A 21,852-nucleotide genomic window follows, 5' to 3' on the forward strand; every position below is an offset into this window, starting at 1 on the left:
CCAACTTCGTTAAAATCTTAGTGAGTACAGGAAAGAGTGAATGTTGCTTTGAATAGGCTTGGGAACAGTTAATGAATTTCTTACTTTAGATAAACTATATAACATACAGATTGAAAACGCTTAAAACTGAATAAGGAGAATTTCTCTTTATTTGTTGTCTAACTAGTGCTGACTGGTGTTTGCTGATGGGGAAACTCTAGGCTTGAAGAGGTCCAGCACTCACACTTGAAACTAAAATACTCCCCTATTTTAAGAAGTACTTTGCTGGGGAAGGGGGTGTGTTGAACTTGTGTCATAATATGAGGAGATCACACCTCCTCAGTTTTTCCTTACCGTTCTTATTTCCATGTTGTGATTGCCAAATGCACACCCTGGCACACATGTTTCCAGCTCTCCTGAATTTAGAACATGGGAAGGGCAGGCAATTCCTCCACCAGTCGCAGAGGTTGGGAGAACCAGTTGATGGGAAATATCAGAAGGGTGTCCAGTCTGGTTTCTCTGCTGGTTTCTGTCACCTGCTGTGGGAACTAAGGGCACTTGACAAGGATCTGCGAGTGACCTGCGCTGACTTCCCACAGGCAACTTCTCCCTCAACAGGCTTTTTTGGTGTTTGGTGCTTGACTGGTGCTGTGCTCTGCTATTGAATGTCCCACCTGGCAGTCGTGTGAGCAGAACTGTAAAGGAGCTCATCAGTCATGAAGAGATGCATAATTGGGAGAGGACTTAAGTACATGAGTACAAGGAATAAAGCAAATCTCAGATAAGTCAGAAGACTACAAGGCAGGAGGCAATTAATGTTTTGAGATGCATGTGAAAAAAATCAAAATATACTTTATATAAAAAAGAGCCCGAAAATGATGAAAAGAATGTATTTCAGCAAAATAATTCTCCGCACGTGAAGCTTTTTCTTAGTATCACTTTTTTTTTACATTTGCAATATCTCAACACTGGCCTGATGATTCTGATGTAAAGACTGTTGTGACTGTATACCAATGACCTTTTTCTGTCCTGAATGAAATAGGTCCTTTCTTGAGGTGATAGCTGGTTGTTTACTAAGAATATGTGCAGCATCCCTGTGGATGTTGAGGCCAGAGTAGTGTTCGTGTTTCTTCCTCTTAAGGGTTAGTGAGTCCAGATGGTGTTGTTTTTTGACTTCTTGTAAGGGGATTCTTGAAAAAGTGTCCCCTTAAGAAGAAAGCCTTTGTTTCAGCCAGTTCCTCAAATACCTTTGGTGTCTGTGGTGGTATACTTTGTGTTTTACCTGGTTTACTCAGCAGCTAATGACTTTGAGGTCCTGGGACATGCTCAGTGATGGCTTTTATGAGATAAGCATTGCAAAAAAAAGCGGATGTGGAGAACAAAAGGCCTTCATGCACAATGGATTTAACCACTGGGTCATGGAGAATTGCTCTGTATACAGCACTCTCTCAAAAAGGGGGATGGAAGCAGGGGAATCTTATGTGGGTAAAAGAAGTAGTATTTGATACTCAGAGTATTTTTTGCTGTCCATTCTGGTAATAGGAGGTCCTCAGCGTATGGGGTTGGATTCAGAAAACTTTTTTGTTTTCTTTCCTTTTGTTTCTTGTTCCTTGTACCCCTACACCCCACACATTGTATTTCACTCTAAGTACTTGACAGGAATGTGTACACTTGAGTGTGGAAGAAAAAGAATTCAACTGTTGTGGAGGAGAAGAGACATTTGTAAAGAAAACATTTTAGGTTTTATGGTTTTGTTTTCCACAGCAGCTTTTGGGGGCACAGAAGGTCAAGATATTCTAATCTCTTTTCCCTTGCACTTCCTTTCCAGACTGAGGTGGTCAGTGCTCGGAGGAACATCATCTCTATGTTTCTTTTACCGCAGCTTGCTATAGTAAAAAAGGTACACAGGGACAGGATGCTTTTCATACGTAATGGCAGCAGGCATGTAATAGCATGCCTATAACTGCATTTTGCAGACAGCACCGTGTAGACAGCCTGAGTGGAGTAAAAGTGCTGTTATTTTTGAAGGTACCACTGTCCTCTTTCCCTCCTGATTTTTCTGCTAATTTGGTTGTGGCTCAGGACACTTCAAATAATTTTCAGGGTCCCAGGATTCTACTTAGGGAATCTTCACAAAATGGTCTCATGAAGCCTTTCACATCTCAGATCTGTTCTTCAGAGTTTTCTTGTACTGTTTCTTTCAGGCTTTTTCATTTCTGTGAATTTTACCGACTTTTCTGTAGATCAAGCAACTTCCAGTAGATTCTTGGGTTATTCTGTCCTCCTGTTTGATGAACCCAGTAGTTCCCTCAGGTATGTTGTATACAGGATGGAACAGTATTTTCTAACTTGCCTTGGTTTCCAGCACCTTCCAGCTTTTTCATTGCTTCCTCTTTTTATAGCACTGCAGATCTGTTCTGACTAGACATATTGCTGTCAGTTTAGGATGGGACCTGGAATCCCCCAGAAACCACACATCCCTGCTCCAAAAACTATGGGGAAAAAAAAAAAAAACCAACAAACCACACCAAATGACTCTGCAGCAAGCACCCACAAGTGACATCCCTCACTTCATAATCTTTTTTCCAGTGTAGGCAGCTCGGATGCAGTCCTCAATGCTTTCACCAGCCCTCCAGAGCAGTTCACCATGTCCTGCTGCAGATTTATCGAACCGGACTACCCCAATAATGGAGTGAAAAGTAAAGTGGATCTGAAAAGTCTGTTGGGGCTGCAGAAAAGAGAGGAGAGGGAAGCAATAAGCAATTAAGCATGGTGTGGGAGAAGGAGCAAAGATTTTTGCTTGGGCAACATCACATAGGAGCTCTGTGACTGAGGCAGGATGGAGTCAAGCTGTCCAGAGTTACATCTCTAGACTTTATTACTCCTGCTGTTTCCTAACTTATTATTTCCAAGAAAATAGACAGGATTATATAATTTCGCGAGAGCGGGCTGTGTCTGGAACAAGCGCGCTCATTTGTGGCAGGTTTGCAGGTGTAACCAATGCACTGAGGAACTGGAAAGGAGAGCAACTCAGTCCTGAAATTTCTCAACTTCCCGAGCTGGACTTTGCAGCCCGCTTTGGGACCTGTTTCTCTATAAATCATGTTTGAGAAGCAGCATTTTGATTTGTGGTGCAGGGTGAGAAAGTTTGCTTGTGTGAGCGGCTGGCCTAGAGAAAGCAAACCAAAGGGGAAGCCCTTCAGATGGCCTTTTGGGGAAACTTGTGCTGCTGGTCACACTGATAACAAGTTCTGGGAGGGTGTGTTTTCTCTTTGTGCACCTTTTAAGAAGTTGGGGCAGGAGGAGGGATCCCAACAGGTGGCATAACCCATGATGCTGGGGTTAATGGGCTTTAGCACACTTGTTACATTGCATTAAAGAGAAAGAGAAGGACAGAAAAGGCATCTCACTGTGCTCCCAGCAAGATTTTTCCTTGAAGATGGAGGAGACAAGTGGAAAAAAGGAGAGTAGTAAATGAATGTAATGCTTCAATGAACCGTTGAGGTGCTGCAAACTTTTAAGGAATGTTTATATGCTTCATCTATAAAGATGCCCGAGTGTGTTGATGTGTATTTGAATCTTCTTGCATGTAAACAGATGTATCCGTTATTGGCATAGTGCTTCAAATCTGAATGACGCTTGTGTTCTATCTGGAAAGTAAGACAATTTTATCAGAAAATGCAATCAGGCAAAAAAGGAGCAAAGTGAGCAGAAATTCCATATATGTCTGTTGTGATTTAACCTTAGCCGGCAACAAAGCCCCGAACAGCAACTTGGTCACTCCTCCCTGGTGGGATGAGGGAGAGAATCAGAAGAGTAAGAGTGAGAAGACTCGTGGGTCGATATAAAGACAGTTTAATAGGTAAAGCAAAAGCCACACGTGCAAGCACAGGAAAACAAGGAGTTTATTCACTGCTTCCCCTGGGCAGGCAGGACAGCAGGGCTCCGTCACATGTAAAGGTTACTTGGGAAGACAGACGCTGTAACTCCCAACAATCCCCTCCTTCCTTCTTCCTCCAGTTTATATGCTGAGCATGGTGTCATATGGTGTGGAATATCCCTTTGGTCAGTTGGGGTCAGCCATCCCAGCTGTGTCCACTCCCAACTTCTTGTGTGCCCTCAGGCCACTTGTTGGCAGGGTGGTGTGAGAAGCAGAACAGGCCTTGACTCTGTGTGAGCACTGCTCAGTGTTAACTAAAACATCCCTGTGTTATCAACACTGTTTTCAGCACAAATCCAAAATGTAGCCCCATACTAGCTATTGTGAGGAAAATTAACTCTGTCCCAACCCGAGGGGATGGCAGGAAGATGTGCCAGGGGAGGTTTAGGTTGGACATGAGGAAAAGGTTCTTCCCCCAGAGGGTGGTGGAGCACTGGAACAGGCTCCCCAGGGAGGTGTCACGGCCCCAAGCCTGACAGTGTTCAAGAAGAGACTGGACAAGGCCCTCAGACACATGGTGTGAACTGTGGGGTTGTCACATGCAGGGACAGGAGTGGGACTTGATGATCCTTGTGGGTCCCTTCCAACTCAGGACATTCTATGATACTATGGAACTAGGACAATGTGTGTGATCAAAGGGGTAGGAGAAAGAAGGTTTGAGAATAACCTTTTCTATGTATGGTACCTTATGAAATGAAGTCATAATAAACACATTAAATACTTACAGGTATACTTCTTGGTATACGATTCATTATTTTTATCCGGACAAGTGGACTTTGATGGATTGTACCTAAAGGATTTTAGCCCTTTGACTCCAGAATTTTGGGTGTCCTATTTGGACTTCTCAAAAATCACAGTGGACCACATGACGTATCAAGACTGGAGCTCCTTGTTCTAGTGCATGCATGGATATTTAGGTGTCAGTGAATTCCTTACACTGACTTTACTTTGATCTTGTACCCCCAAATATGGTCATATGTTGTGTGCCACCACAGTATTTCTGAAAAATACCTTAGTTGTTGTGATTTCTCAAAATTGTTGTAAGAGCATCAAGGCACTAAGGTATAGTACAGCTGGAATTACCAGTCAGTTTTTATTCTGATAGAAGAGCTTTGCTCATCCCAAATTCTTGCCTTTTGTAGTAAAACAAATGGATAAATGTTGTGAATAGTGAAGGTGGTTTGCTTGAGAGTTATTGCATTGGGGTGTATTTGTTGTTATGAATGCTAAATAACGGAACAATAAACCACTTTTTAGTGGGTTTACTCTCTTTACCGTTTCAAGTTTGATTGAAAGCAGGAATACAGAAGCATTCAAGGACTTCTTTGAAGCAGAAAAAAATACTAAAGCAATAGACATGTGTTTGATGCTGTGAAAATATCTGTTGGAGAACCGCTGGCCTTACTTTTAGATGCTTAAAACATAGTGGATGGGTTTGCTCAAAAAGTAATAAAAAACCTAAGCTATCGTTATGGGAAATAACTTCTTGGAACTTTATGAGGACGAAAGGGGCGATACAGAGGTGTATTGGTAGAGTGAGTGTTGGTTTTGGCCGAGCCCCTAGAAGGCTGAAGAGCTGCAGCTGTTCCCACATCACGCCCCAGAGGTGGCTGCCAAGTCATGTTGTCGCTTCTTCTGCCCTTCAAATTTGGGTCTGCATTGCTGTCCATCTGCCGTGCCCTGGAGCTCTTATTGAAATTCACGCCGTAGGTTACAGATAAAATGGTGAGGACAGTTTTCCTACAGAGCTGTTTTGGGGGGCAGTTTTATGCACAGGTATTAAGCCTGTTATTCATCAGAAAAATACAGATGGTCCAAGCTGCTGGGACACCAGGCATCGTGCTTTATCAGCACCACCTTGCCTTTCTCTCAGCTGATGATGGGTTTTAGGGAGAGGCCTCTGATTTTGGCACTCAGGATGGGGTTGAGGGAAGTGATTTTGAGCTTTTAAGGCCGGCGGGGTTATGGTGCAGCGCCAGACTCGCTGGGGTCCTGCCTGCCGCCTCCTCTACAGCCTGCCCTTCACAAGCCACCGCCCGGGGGCTTCAGCGTTCTTCAGCGCTGCTCTCAGTGCTTACAGGTTACTGGGGGAGGAGGTACGGTAGGGTAGTATTTGATACCCGACTGGTTACTGGTATTAATATTGGTAGTCCTTAATAGGTAACGGTCTAGATAGAAATTTTATGTGGGTTTTAACATGCTTTCTAAACAGTACTTCTTTTTGACTTCCATTGAAAATTAGATTTGGAATTGGAGACATCTACAAATGCCTTGTTTACTATAGGCTGTTAAAATCTTTTAAACTCAACTGAAGATCTTTAACAGTCCAGCTTATCTGGCACCTGAGTTCAGAGTAAAGCCGGGCTGGGGCTCAGCATGGCAGCCAACCCTCCTTCAAACCAGGTTTTGACAGGCACAACCTCTCCCTCTTCATCTGTAGATACCAAGTCTAAAACAGTGAAGTACACTGACTACTTGAGTATGTCGCTAGGTAATTGTTCTTACTGAATCATTTTATGGAAAAAACGAAGTGTGTTTTTTGAAGTATCTGGGTGCTTTGCATCTTCTCTGCTTTTCTGTACTTCTGAAGAAAAGAAGCAGCATTTTCAATAAAGTGTGGTTTCTTTGCATTCGAGCCCAGTGTGTTTGGCTTGTGCTGTGATGCAAATCGCAGCTAACCTTTAATTACTGATTTATAAATAAGAGAAAGCATCACACATCAAGACTTACATAAACATCACCCTTAATAAAAGCACCTAAAGTTATATGGCTGCTTAAATAAATGTAACAACGTATGTGTAATGCAATATGTAATAAATAAAGGTGCCTGGGTAGGCAGAGGACGTGCAGGGCAGAGCAAAACCCCGCGACAGCAGGATGGAGAACAGCGCAGAGTTGATCTGCTCCTCGCTGCACCACGCTGAGTGTGTCGTGGCTTGGGATAATCTCTGTGAAGTGACAGGGAAACGACGTGTTTCTCTGAATGTTCGGAAATACAGATGGTGCAAGGACCTGAGCTTGTAAATTCATTTTAGCAAGGCTTTTGTTCTCATCAGTGACACGGAAAATAAAGTCTTGAGTCCCAGAGCCTCAGCATGTGTGCTGCCTCCTCATGCAAAATTTAGCACAGGCTTTGTTTGAAAGTACTCCTCTGAACGTAATTTGAACATGCTTATTCTTTGGTTGGGATCCTAACCATCTGCAGCAATCCGCTAGCAGGTGTTTGGTTTTGTCACGGTTTTTGTTTTATTACCTTCATCATCTTTGCTGCCTTTCTGTGCAATGTTGGATGAATCCTCACATCCCATCTGGTTTATGCAGTGGATGGAAAATCTGCTGCTCAGGCCTGTCTCTCACACAGGGTATAGTATTTCAATTTTGAATTACTTTGCCCTGATGTATCTACCATTAAGCAGATAGGGCAGTCATCTTCTTACAAGTGTGCCCACTTGCTGGGCCTTTTTCTTCCTAGAGAAGATTTAAAAGTGTGTGATCAGTTACCTTCACTACAATCTTAATTCTTTTCTTAGAGGTTGATTCTTAATGCTCTTTCTTAGTCTTTGCTGGGTTGAAAAATTAAATTTCTGAACCAGAACTTCTGGTCTTACAGCACAAAATCTGTTGTTGTTGCAAAAGTACTTTTCAGAAAATGGATGTGCTTGACTGAAGTAAAATAATTTAATAGTAAAATGTGGCATCATAACCTTTGGCAAAACTGTCTTTGAAAAATGTGAACCACTAACCCGTTGTGATGCACCAGGACGGGGCAATATGAAGTCTGCTACAAACTCTATAGAGAATTGGGATTACTGACATTAGAAAAAACCTGAAATTTTTAAAATGATTTACTACGTTGACACAGTCTGTGTTCCAGTGACATGCAGACAGTTAAAACGACATAGGTTTGAGTTAGTAAGAAGCAACTTATTTCTCACAAGGGTGAGATTTTCAGCCTTTAGCCAGAGGAATTCTAGGCACAGGCTCTTTGTTTTTTAACATGGTAACGTCATCTTTGCCCAGAATTCCCCTTCCAGGCTGTTTTCTCCAGATGGGTCAGAAACCCACAAGCCAGAGGGATTTGGTTTTGTCCAGCCCTTCCCTGTAAGAGCGGATGAGCAGCTACTGCAAAACAAGTAGCTGCTACAATTGTGTGTTGGATCGCTTGAGGGAGTTTAGTGATTTATGAGCTCACCAAAAGACAAATTATGCCATTATGGTTTAGTATTAGGATACCTCAGCAGAGCACAGATGTACAGCTGTAATCAAAATACAAGAGATGCAGAAGAAATAAGAATAATACAGGAAAAACCCATAAATGTAAACCTGACAGAGGTAGTGCAGGTGCTGGCAATAACACCAACCATTTGTGGTATGGAGTTGGTGCAGATTTTGCAAGCCCTTCTGTCCGTGGCATGGTTGTGGTTTAGCTGTGGCTTGCTGGGCTTTTTTCTGATGGATTTGTGTTTCTGTTAGACTAGGCTAGGCAAAATAAACATTGCAGTTGTCAAGTTAACTCAATTTAGTTCACAAAACTGCCACTTGAACATTAATTTATTTAAGATAACAAGAACAAAAATTCAAAGCTTTGCATTTAAACTTCAGTAATAATTATAATGAAACAAAGAAAGTTTCCAGCACAGAAGTTCTGTGTATGTCTAAATAATGGACAGAATTGAAGTTTATTTGAAATAAAAAGTTGAAGGCAATAGGAATCACATGCAAAGCTGCAGATGATTGTTATTGCCCAGATTTTCACAACCCTAGTTAATTTATTATAATTCTATATCATGAAGGAGTGTTATGTTAAATAACAACTCTTTTCCCCAGCTACTTATTTCCTTCTGAAAACCAGAGGGGACCTTGTTCCAATGGATTGTTCATTTCTGTGAAATTCAGCAATTGGTTGCAAAATGCAGCCTCGTTTGAAACGAGAATTTGGGTTACCAGAAGGATGCTACCTTACTTTCAAAGAATCTGGTTTTATAAAGCAAATACACATTTTGTGTATAAGTCAGATCTATTACTGTACTTTCAATTATATACATACGTCTAGTGTTTCTTTGGTGTATTGATATGAGTTGGTTGATGTAATCAGACACTCAAAAAGTATTATTTTTTAAAAAAAATTAATTACATACTCATACATACTGTTAATGACGTTGCAGCCCAGGCTGCATTGCCCAGAACCTTGGACATACAGTTTTCCATCTGAAATTTGATGTCTGTAACTCAATGGTACATCCGTATTCACTTCTGTTGCTAGGATAATGTAGGCTTATTTTTTTGAGCAATGAGGTAAACTGTTAATTGCCTTTGAACTTCACACGCAAAATACTGTGACGATATTACAGAGTGTTAAGGTGGATGGAAGAGCTTCCTGCAGAGGTTATCAGGTGTGTTTGTATTTGGACTCGTGTGACTGTGCGTGTCAGAAGTCAGCTAGATGACACATGCTGGTGTGCATAGCTTCTGAAATCGGATCTGGTTTGCCAGAGTAACATGCACTCCAGGTTTTGGTTCAGGTTTTTTTGTTGTTGATCTGTTTTTTTCTTTGGTTTTATAGAAATGCCGTAAAGGCTGCTCTGAATGTTTTGTATGCTTGAACAGCCAGAAAAGTAAAACTGCAGTTCTGTATGAAGTTGTATGTCCTAGGAGAGCAAAGGCTACATACTCTGTGAGTCTTCAGCAAAACACCCACGTGCTTGCTTAGTGCTCAGGTACTTGGCTAAATTGAAACATTAGAAATTACTTGGGTTCTGAGTGACTTTGGATATGTGGCAGGATGATCCCCTACAAAGACAAGTGTGGCTAAAAACAAGGTGCAAATTTATTCACATTTCAGTGTAAGATTTGGGTGTGATACCACCGGGAGCAGAGACTTCATTAACAGAAGCTGCGGATTTTATATTTTGGTTACCAGGAAGTGTTTTAACTCATTACTTTCACAAGTTTATTTTAGATGCCTCTAGAAGGCATTTCTGTTAATAATTTTCAGGCGTTAGAGTATGACACTGAAGGATAAAGATAATAAAATCTCTTTTTTCCTAGCAAACTAACTGACTGTATTTTAAAGGTGTCAGATCAAAAGCACTGAAATGTGGCGAGGAAATTCATGTGAAGTACACATCTTGGTGTTTAGCAAAGGTATATGCATCTATTTGCTGAACTCCGATTTCCCCCAATGCATTGAGTGTTGATTATTTTTTAAAATGACTTTTAAGTTGTAAGCCTCAAGAGCCACATCATTAGCTCCCTGAGACAACCCTCTACTGTGTGGTAAACTTGTAGTCATCTCATTTTGATTAATTAACCTGTTACTAGATCCATGCAGCCGTTGGGCCACCTTGGTTCATTCATTAATACGCAGAGGCTGTAGGTTTTTGGAGGTTACGAACAAGTGTGCTTCAGGGAGCTGACTTATGCCAGTGGAATCATGTACTGTCACAATCCAGTATGTGATCAGTAGATCAGCTTCTCAAAAGTACTCTTAATTTTTCCTTTAAAAAATGTCATTGATGGGTCTTGGGGTTATTTAATTGCAATGCCAGAATTGTACACAATTACAGTGATTTTTAGTCTAATAAATCACGTTACTTAACAGCCGAGTTTCTTCTTATTTTTAAGTACTGAAGCTGTGAGCATGTTTATTTTAGTAGCATGTGAATTTTTGTCTTAGTGCTGTAGACAGTACAATCTCTCTGGTCAGTTATCTCCTTGGTAAAGAGCCATTTTTTTCCACTTCATTCCAACGAGGGACTCGAGTGATCCATGAATCATCTTGTTCCCTGGCTGATGAGCTCCACTTGCTCATCAACCTTCTGGGCTAACCTGAATTCCTCTGGATGATGAAATACTGTTGCAATAAAGAGGCTGCATCAAGAAAAATAACTGAGTGGACTATGTTGGTGTTTGCGCTCTAATTCAGTAGAAATACTCTGGAATTGTACTAAGAGTTTCTAAACACTTCAAACCCTCTCCCTGCTGCTGCTTAGATGTAAAACGTAGTTGTCCCTCCTTGAGCCTCCACTCCCAGGAGCTGGGTGCACCAACTCTGGACTTCAGGTTGCACCACACGCATGGTGTCCTGCGAGTCTCACACGGGGTAAATGGAAGTTGGCATATTACACAAAAGTCTTCATAATCTAATATGTCTCCAAGGTCAAAGACAGGAACTACTTTCAAATGGAAAGTTTGAAGAAAATGCTAAAGGAAGCACCATTTGGAAACTGTTCCATTCTCTGCAAACAGCCCCTGCCACTTATTCGCAAAATCTGCCCTGTGCCTAGCTAAAGGTTTATAAGGATGAGGTACTGAAAGCAAAATTAACATTTCTGGGGATTTTTTTGTTTGTTTTTTCTTTCAGTGGGTGAATTTGTGAGTGATGCCCTTCTGGTACCAGACAAGTGCAAGTTCCTTCACCAGGAAAGGATGGATGTGTGTGAAACTCACCTGCACTGGCATACTGTTGCTAAAGAGGTATATTCATCTGTCTTAAAATTTCCTGCCTTTGTATCACTCTTCTGAGGGTGAATTTAAACATAGAAGTGACATGGAAAATGAAAAGCAGTAGTTATGTATGTTTGAGTAAATGGCTTTTTATTCTGCCAAAATGGGAAATGGGAGTCAGTCTGCTGAGCACATCAAAGTCCACTGTTGGATACTTAACGTTGACCTTTGAACACTGACCCTGTTTCATAGCAGTGTTTTTTCCCCACATCAACTCACGCACGCACCATGTTTTCAGCCTCCCTCAACGTGATGTGTTAGTGCTGGTCTGGAACTAGAGGTTGATGACTAATGCTGAGGCCTTGCCTTTATTATCATCATCCTCAATAAGGGTATTGGTGTGCCAGGTGCTTCACAAAGATCACACAGGCCTCAAAGAACGCGGTATGTGAAATTTCAGCATAAAAAGGTAGGAGAGCTGGTAAGACACAGGACTAGCCAAAGACATTTTGCAGTCAAGCACAGAGTTTTTACAGTTTACCAGTGCTTTACTGAAAACAGAAAAACCCTGACGTTATAATTGGTAATGAATTTTGGACATTTTTGTCCTTATGTAGAGAGATTGTAGGAATAAAAACAGAGATGAGCTTCAGGAAGATTTCTGGCTGCTATTTTGTTTGGAACCTCTTAGTTTGTGTGTTATCCCACCTTCTGGAGATTAAAAGGAAATGTGCTTAGCAGCTTTTCAAATTTTCAGTTCTTGCTTGAATCATACTGTTGCCCCTCAAATGAAGCATTTAAGGCACCAACCTTCACGCAGGCAAATTCTAGTCCATTGTAAGTACTTGCAAACTTGGAATGGCATAGCCTGGAAGACTATCATCACTGTGCACCATTGAACTATTTTCCTTTTCTCACCTCTCCTACATCACTATATATTTCTGATCTACCTTGCTGTATCTTTAAGGTATAATTATGCTGGCCAGAAGGCACTGTAGTGGCAGAGGTGTCAGACCAGGTACAGTGTGTTTCCAGTACATCAGATATTTAAAATGTTAATCTATCTTGGAGTGAACTCCTTTAATAGCATTAATACATCGGGATCAGGATTAATACATCGAATTATCATTCTGCCTTTGAGTTTTCTGTCTAGGAGGCAGAGCCTGTGAGGATTTTAGGCAAGAGGTTATGGAGTCATCAAGTATATGGGAAGTGACAAGTCTTGCCATACTGGCAGAGACTAAAGGGCAGGGGAAGGGAGAGCTTGTTCCTCACAGTGGTCATGTGGACACAGGCAGGGAGGTACCTACAGTGCAGGTAGTGAATGTACATGTGACCACTCTAAATTGTCCTTCAAAATTCGGAGATCATGCAGTTCACCAGCTTCAACCTCCCAAGGCAGTATGCAGCCCCTCATGTTTTCTTGACATTTTTTCATTTCTGTGACATTTTTTTCAGCCTCCTCCATGACGGCGTTGTTGCTGTTTTCTTTCTATTTCCTGTAGTCCTGCAGTGAGAAGAGTATGAATCTGCATGACTATGGCATGCTGCTGCCCTGTGGAATCGACAAATTCCGTGGTGTGGAGTTTGTTTGCTGCCCCTTAGCAGAGGAAAGCGACAATCTCGATTCAGCTGATGCCGAAGATGATGATTCAGATGTCTGGTGGGGAGGCGCAGATGCAGACTATGCAGATGGAAGGTAAGAGTGACTTTCTACCCTTCAGCTTCTTATTATCATCTCCTGTAAGATGCCAGAAATCTGTCTAAAAGACCTCAATGTGGAAGAGTCACTGCTCCTTATAAGTGAACTTGCAGCTACAATGGTTGAAAACATCAGTGTTCTACTCATTTATTTTTAACTTTCTACAGGAAAACTTATCGTTAATACAGTTATTGTGCTTTTAATGCCTTCATCTTTGCTTCAATGAGAAGTATTGCCGTATTTATAGCAAAAATCCTTAAATACATACTTTCCGACAACTAGATGATACATACTGTACTCTGAGATGCTCCATGTGCAGTCTGGGGTACTGCAGCAGATACTCAGCCAACATAACCATTGAAGGTGTTGAAATGTCTTCATTCATAATAGCCATTAGCTGTGTGCCATTATTACCTTAAGAATATTTTTTCTGGTGACAATTACTTTTTAAAGGTGATCTAAAAGAAAAACTACTTTAATATCTCGCCTTTGACAGATTCATTAATACGCTACCGTTAGGTTGGAGTATGGAGGTTTCCTTTGCAAGACAGCAGTGGATGGGAAAATACCATGTTTGTCTTTACCCTTTAACATCCCTTGTGCATGTAGGCTGATTTTGAGCCAGATATGGGTTATGACTGTGGTGTAACCGAGTGGTCTAGTGCTGTCAGAGCCTTTTCATGTCACTCTCCTGAGCGTGTTAAGCAGCAGTTCTGAGAACGGAGTACGATTATGTCCTCGCAACTGAATTCAAATATCTCTAAGATGGCTTCATAAAACTAAGATCTACATTTTAATTCTGTCTGTGTTCCCTAGACTTCCATCACTTCATACTGTGCTAATGCAGTGTTTCTGCTTCTTAGGTGATGATGTTGCATCTTTCACAAATAATATACAAATTCAAAAACTTGGGGCAGATTAGTAGTCGTTTCGAGGAGAACCCTGAAAATAAATGGGAACTGAATGATGTGAATAATGTGGAAAGTCACTAGTTCTGAATTGTGTAAAGTTTGGAGGATTTAATAATCTAGATGGAAACAAGTTCAGGAACAGTGTAGAGATGAAGGACAGAGATTGAGCTGCTGTAATTCGGTGCGAAGAGATGACATGAAGACAATGAAAAATGAGAAACCATGTCATGGTGGGCATCTAAATCTTCCCTGACAAAGCATTATTAAGTGTTGCAGGCAAAAGTTCTTCGTGAATAATGGAATAAATTTAATTAAAATATTTCACCATTGTGATTTCCAGTTTTCTCTTATAAATAGCACTGAATGGTCAGAGCTGTTTGATGCAAGAAACCCGTGTCAAGCAACAGTGCATCTTCCACCTTGACACCTTCAGGCTTTTTTCTGGCTTGTGACACTTTGACAGCTGTTGGAAGTAAAATTTGTAACCCTTTCAGTGAGATTTGTTAATCAACCTTCGGACTGTTGCTGTGTCACTTCTGTATATTTTTTTAAGAGTTTGATTGGAATATGTTCTCTTTAAAATAAGGCGTGAGTACAGACCTTGTTCTAGTTGAGGCAAATTTACACACACAAGATAGATACATAGACCTGTCTTACATATCTGTTACCTGACTTATGTGTATGTCATTTATTCTATATCCCTACATATAAAATATGTAGATGTAAAACTTTTCATATATCTGATAAAAGATTCCTAAAATATTTTAAATAAAAGAGGTCATGGGTTTATAGAGAGTAGTTCCATTTGTAAGACAGATATCCATTTTCTTTGTCGTTTTCATGTTCATCACTGAACATTCAATTTACTATTCTAGTCTGTTTTGCTCCTCATAAAGCAGTACAATAACTGAAGAGATGAGTTCAAGAATAACTTCATAAATTTTGTATCCTTCAGGAACAGGAGCTGTAATTGCATTTGAATCCATTCAGAAATTCCAAGCAAATACTGATATTTTTTTCCTCCCCTCCCATAGAAGTGCATGCACAAGGAAATGGAAAGGATCCTTTTATGGGGCACTTGTACTTAAGCTGCAGATGAAGAGCCAAGCAATTTGTAGTTCTTTTACACTGACTCACTCGTATTTCTTGCTACCTTTTCAGCTTCCCAACTGCATTTAGACTGTGTGTGCTGGAGCAAGAAATACTCTTGAAATTTAGTCATATTAAAAAAAAAAAAACAACAAAAACCAAAAAACAAAAAACAACAAAACAAACTTCATTTCTCATGCAGCAGTAGGTGGTAGTTCAAATTGTGTGTGTGTATGTGTATATTCATACATATATAAGGATATGTTTGTGTGTATACAAATATATGTGTACTGTAGCCCTTCACCTTACCTGGGTGGTCTCACACTGACAATGTTTGCTTTGTCTTGAAGCCTTCCAAAGAGTTTAAATCCCTTTGTATGTAGGTACATCCGTGGTGTGACGCTGCCTGAAGGGAAGGGAAGGGGCTGGCAGCTCTTGCACCGGCTGATGCCGGCCTCGCTGCTCGGCAGCTCTGAGGTGAAGCCCTCTGTCAGAGGAGGTCTGGGTTCTTTGTGGAGCCCCTCTCTGGGCGGGAAGGCGGGGTAGCTGTTAGCAGATCTGTTGGGCAAAGTATCCATCCAAGTATTTCGGGAATCGTGACAGCTGTTACTTGGGGCACATCAGCTGAGTGCACGTTGTTGGTGTCTTCCAGTCGGCGGTTTTGCACTCACGCTCGGGCCGCACTCCGGATGGTGAGGTGCGTGCTGTGTATTTCGAGGTGGGGAACTCATTCTGGGGAATTTTTGTGTTTGCTTCGCTGGTCATTTTTGTGGCCGCTGCTGCAAGTACTTTGTTTGTGCGAGGGTATGACACTGAGAAGATAGGAGCCGGTTCCTTAGAAGGATTTTGTGCTGTTTCTTTGCTGTGGGTTTGTGGCAGGAATTCCACAGCATTCCTCTTGCAGTGGTTACTGGGTTGACTTTTTTTGTACATTTCTACCCAGAAGTCAAGATTCCGGAATAAAATCAGTTGCCAGTAGCACATGAGTGCTTCAGTAATTGCTCTTGTATTTCTTTGTTTCATTAAGATCTGGGTTTGGTTCTGTTGTACAAATAAGGCCTTTTAGGTGCTTTGGCCATGCATATCTCAGTATCTTCAGTATTTAGAATCGCCAATTGGTCCAGCTGGAACATAACCCACTCATTAAACCTAGGCAGACACCAGTCTGCTGTAAATGACCCCAGCTGCAGGATTTCATATTCCTTGTTTCTCACATCTGGCTGTGGGGCCTTCTGCTGAGTAGCTGCTGGTTTGTCTCTCCCTGCCTATGCTTGGTACCTCTCCTGGGGAGCGAAACCCCCAGGCTGGCTGCTTCATGCTCCCATCTTTGTAAAACAACAGGGAAAAATGCAGGGCACGACCCACCCCCAGTCCCCTGTCAGCGGGGGGTGGCATGGTGACTGCCATGTGCCTCGGCCTGTAGGCCTTTGGAAGGGCTGTGGCTGCTTTAAAATGGGCAAGTCAAAGTGAAGGCACCATGTTTGAGGTGCAGGTGCCAACGTGAGGAGCAAATGACTGTGTCCTCCTTTCTCAAAACTCCTGTCATGACAAAGCAGAATCCAACAAATGTAGGTGATGTACCTACGTTTTAAAGTGACTTTATATCTCATACTATTCAGATCTAATTTTTAGTATATTTGAATTTACAATTCTGAATATTTAGAGGAAACCACATTGCAGTCATTAATTTTGTGAACACCCTTTTTCAAACTGTCTTGCATTTTTACTGCCAACAGTTCTCTCTGGAATACTGTGTGTTTTGTTTTGTCGTGGGTGTTTCCTTACGCATAGGAGAAGGCACATGGAGGCAGCTTGGGCTGCGGTGCCGTCACAGACGGACGTTCTTCCTAGCCCGTGTCTGACCACAGCCTGGATCTGAGCATGAAAGGAGGTGGCTTGTTGGCAGCACTTGAGGAAAGGAGGGACAGTGTATTTTTGTGACAAGTGTGATGTACCCACTTTTTGTTCATAAGGCCAAGAGTCAGGATCTAGCCATGCTTTTGGAATCGCATCATGTCATGCTCGTCCTCAAATAGCGCATAGCTCTTACTAAGAGGTAACGAGCATATTTCAGCAGTGGTGTTCCTTACTGCTATCGGCACCTTTAATTAAAATTTACCTTCAAGACCACCTGAGAGACAGCCAGATGCACATGCTGGCTTTCAGTGTAGCTGCATAGCTAGAACTCAGTCAAGTGACCTGCAGGCTCTGGCTGCCCTTGAGACTCAGCACAGCCTCATGGCCCTCCTGCCTGTGCCTGGGCACTTGCTGGAAGCTTTTGGTGTCCTTGATGTCCAAGGTTGAACATCTTTAAGAGTGATGACTAAGCTGGAAACTTCTAGGTTTCCTCTGTCTGCATCTGTCTCACACTCGCCTCTCCTTATCTTCATGTCGCTGCATGAGACCTCCCAGGCTGCTGTCATTTTCCTTCTTTCACAGCAGAGAAACTGAGGCACGATAAGTCTCATTGTTGAGGGTTATGTAGAAAGCGTTTCCTTAAGTCCCGTGGCTCAGGAGCAGAAGATAGTGCTTTAACTTCAGCCAAGTCTTGTGTTTTCTATACAATCTGGATATATTTTCAAGTTTGAAAATAGGAGATTCGATTTCTCAGCAGGTTAGGCCAAATTAGTTTTGTCTGGTGTATAAAATATATGTTCAGGCTGATGTAACGACTGGGTAGTGTTGCAGATGTCACATTGTAGGAATTAGTGTATTTTATAAGGGTTTGGTTTACAGTTTCTCAAACTTCTGCAAAGTGAAGTTTTATGGTTTGTTCATACTTGCCATTAGGATGGTTAATACAGTAGTTTTTTTACTACAATGAATAATCCAAAAGGGTGCAATCGACTTTGGGCTGGTAATTAGGTATCTGTGAAGTAGAAGTAAAACTAAAATAAATTTGTGCTATACAGCATGGTAATCCTGTTCTCTGGTTTTGCAAACCTTTACCAGGCTGAGTGCTCATCTCCCAGGTGCTGAAAAAAAGTAGTTAAAGTGCTGTATCCTTTTTGATTCCTTAAACAGCTTTTTTTTGGGGGGGGGGGGGGGGGGGTGTCAATGGTATGTGGAAAAACTGACTTTTTACTTAATTGCCTTCTCCAACTCTAATTCAAGAAATCCTGAAAGGCCTTTAAAACTTTTCAGTTTTTTCTGATAGTAAAACCAGCATTGTATATGTGCCTGTTATGCTGAAGTGTGTGTCTTTATGCTTTTAACTATCAGTCTTGTTCTAGCATTTGGGGAAGAGGAGTCACAGGGGCCTAACAGAATTACTTTGCTGAGTAATTTGTTAGAGATCCTTACTTGACATGGAGGAAATGTACATTTCATTTCTTTCGCTTTCTAGCTCATTTTATGTCTTTATCTGTGACTTAAGTGGTACAAAGATGTCAACACATATTTTACCTACTGTCTTCCCTTCAGAAATGTCTGTGAGTTAACATCAACGTCGAATTAGTTACAATCAACGTTCCCCAGAGTGCTGTCATTAAATCAGGCTGTCACAAGGTGTGTTTAAATTAGCCACGGTCATATAGTGTCCTATATAACAACACACCGAGTCCTGGTGGTGTGTCACGCTACTGCATTGGCACAAAGAAGGCAGAGAGGCAACTGGGGTGTCTGCCTCTGCCACGTATTTATGAAAAATGCCAAAGTCTAAATAGCGACACATAGGCAAGTACATTTATTAGTATAAAAGCATCAGTATAAGAATATTTAATGAGGTTTAGTTATTTCTATACTTCAGAAATTCACTTTCCTTTTGCAAGTGTAGCTTTGACTAGATACTGCTTAATTACCTTTCTTTGGGTCTCTGTGTGCCAGAGCAGTGGGAGATAGAGTGCAGGCAAGAGTTTGGAAGCGGTTGATGTTTTAATTGTGAAAGCAGGTAAATGCTACAACTGACGTGGATGTTCTTTAGTGTTCTCTATGCTCTCATCGTTCAGTGGCAAGGGCTATGCCCTGTTTCTCCCCATTACATCTCCCTGTGTTCCTCTCACCCTTATTTTCCCCTGTGTATCTCTTCATCCACCCCCAGAAAACGTATTTGGAAATTACGGCATGAAAGAAGAGCCTTTAGGGGATTGTTTGACCCAGCCATATTTCTGGCCATTGCATGTTAACTGACATGGGAGATTATAATAAAGTAACAAAATTGATCTAATCTTCCTTATGTGTTGCTCTGATGGGTACTTCAGTCTCTTTGGCGTTTGAACTACAGCTGGAAGAAGCAAACAAGGATGAACGTGGAGAAAAATATGGGTAAAACTAGGTGGTGGTGCCCTGGGTGTTGGAGGCCCCATGTGGTGGGAAATGCTACACAGCTGAGGAAGAGTCAGACCCTGAACAGTGTCTGGATATGGAGCATTGTTGGTGCAGAAGTCAAGGCCAGAGCAGATCATTCCAAGATTCTTACTACTACTTAAATCCTTCAATTTCTACCTGTTTCCTCATACTCATATCTAGTATGTGGTGACATGGTGTTGGTTGACCATTCTCAGCACCTCCTCCTTCTCTCCCATTGTTTTTTTTACTGTTAATATTGTCTTGCAGCACTGAGTCAAAAATCTGAGGTTTAGTTGGAAGTCCAGCTCTTAGCCCAAAAGATGTCTGAAGAGCGTAGAAATGGGGTATCTGGAGTCCTTTTGAAGTTTTTGCTATTCTAAAACTAAAAAAAGTGTTATTGATGAAGAAAAAGGAAAGTACCAAGGCTAAATTCTTAATTGGAAATGTGCTTACTGGAGGAAAAAGAAAATTAACATTTTGTCTTCATTGAGTATTTATCTGTTTTCAAGCCATCTTGTCACTCGTGTTAAAACAAACAACAAATTCTCATTGATGTAAGCTTTTTTCATTAAATTGGGAAGTCAGTTTCTAAAATTTCAGTGAGAAATGCTCCAGTGGAAATGTCCTAAATGATTCTTTAAAAAAAGGAAAACATTAAAAACAAAACAAAATCTACCCCCTACTCCCCAAGCTCTTGAGCTTGTAAAACTGAACCAGACGTGAAGCTGGCGAAGGGTCTGTACTGCAGGTTCTGAATTAGAAGCAGCAAATGATCCGTGTTGGGATGGACAGAGAGATTTCCATTTTTCCATACTGTGCAGACTGAGCTGTAGGCTGTTCATACCCCTGAAACTGAAGGAAAACTGGCCCTCGTGCCAGCAGGGGGATGCCTGTTGCAGGAGTTCAGTTGTGTGTGACACAGGAGCAGGCAGGGGGTGCAGCTGGAGGCGGTATTCTCATCAGCTGTCCTAATACAAATTGTTCCTAATTGGGAGTCAGCGCCCTAAAATGAACACTAGGAATTACAGACTTGCGTAGTTTTTCTTGCTTTTTTTTCTCTTCCTCTGCAGTTTGCGATCAGTATAGGTTAATGCCAATTATTGAAGTAGGTGAATTTTGCATCATGTGAATTGTCCATCGCTAAATTGGTATTTTAGAGAAACTGAATTCATTTGGGGAGATAGTGTAAAAGGTGTTCTGATTTTTGCAATATAATATTTCAGCTAATTGGTCAGCAGTTCGTATCTTCTTGATTTTTGTATTAGAACTCAGAAACTGAAATAGAAAAATATCTTTCATACCTGTTCTAAACCAATATTATTGGTACAGCTTGTCTAAGAACTTCTGTGTTTTTATAAGTATTTTAATGATAAAACCTAATTGGTTTCTTTATAAATTAAACTAAGGCATCACCAAGTTGTAGGCATAATGTTAACTGCCTATGTTGAATTACTCTAGAAGTATTTTGTCTTATTTGCATATTTTATATTCTATTAGCATATTCTGTCTCTCACATTCCTACATTAATTTGGTTCATCTCTTGTGTTGGCTGTTACTTAGTATTCAGGTAATTCATGATATATTTTTAATAACCATTTTTTTCCTTTTTAACATGGAGGTTGTTAAAATTCAGAAAGCATAGAAACAGCATTAATGACTAGAAAGACCGGTAAGAGTTGGATTTCTTCTTAGGATAAGTAAAGTTAGAGTGGAATTGATGAAACAGCATGTTGCGTTGAGAGGTAATTACAGCAATGCTGAGCTGGCAAATCCAATCACCATTTGAGTATGAAACATTAACTGAAGTGATGGATGAGGCTGTGGGCGGAGAGAATTAATCTAATTGAGGAAGTGATGAGTAGAAGATAGCCAGGCTTTCACGACCCCTGATGAAAGCAGTTTGCTAGCTGCGCAGGCTACCTCTGTGGCTTAAGTGAATGTTGAGCTTCTTTCAGGAGGTTAATGGCATTAAACTTTCACATCTAGTAGAAAGTTGACTGGCAGAGAAGGGTTACATTTTTTTTGGCCTCACAAAACTGAACCATCAGCCACCGTGTTTTCCTTAAGTAACAGGCAAAAATTTTAGAAGCAAAAATTTTGAGTTGTCACTTGTAATGACTTGTGATGACTGAAATGTGGGAGAGAAATATTCCCTATATATGTTCGTGTAGTAATCAACTCAAGAAACCCTTCTGATCTGCCTGTGAGGTGTTCTTAGGAGTTCTTGTGACATCGTGATATGTAGCACCCCATTTCAAGTGCTGTACTATTTATAATGCATGCGAAAAATGGGAAGTGAGAAATCTACAGCTGGGTTTTTCAACACGCACTGTCACACCAGCATGACTATGTGCTAGTGGATGCGTAGCTGGATATCCCTCCATAAAGTTATCCAGCAGTGCCTGCTCTATTTTACCCTTCAGTGATAACGTGGAATAGTAGTTTTTCTGGTCCATACTAGAAACAAGAGCTCAGCATTGAGGTGATGGATGGAAATT

General features: G+C 41.2%; 1 protein-coding gene across 1 annotated transcript in view; it reads left to right on the forward strand.

Annotated features, from left to right (window-relative positions):
• Window positions 1-21,852, forward strand: part of APP (amyloid beta precursor protein) — a 217,225-nt gene that overhangs the window by 88,893 nt on the left and 106,480 nt on the right. Inside the window, exons 4-5 of the mRNA XM_065650893.1 lie at window positions 11,283-11,395; window positions 12,871-13,064. Of these exons, the coding sequence (XP_065506965.1) occupies window positions 11,283-11,395; window positions 12,871-13,064 (307 nt within the window). The remainder of the gene's footprint in view (window positions 1-11,282; window positions 11,396-12,870; window positions 13,065-21,852) is intronic.

This window comes from Caloenas nicobarica, chromosome 1 (genome assembly GCF_036013445.1).
Source record: "Caloenas nicobarica isolate bCalNic1 chromosome 1, bCalNic1.hap1, whole genome shotgun sequence".
In the NCBI taxonomy this organism is placed as follows: domain Eukaryota; kingdom Metazoa; phylum Chordata; class Aves; order Columbiformes; family Columbidae; genus Caloenas; species Caloenas nicobarica.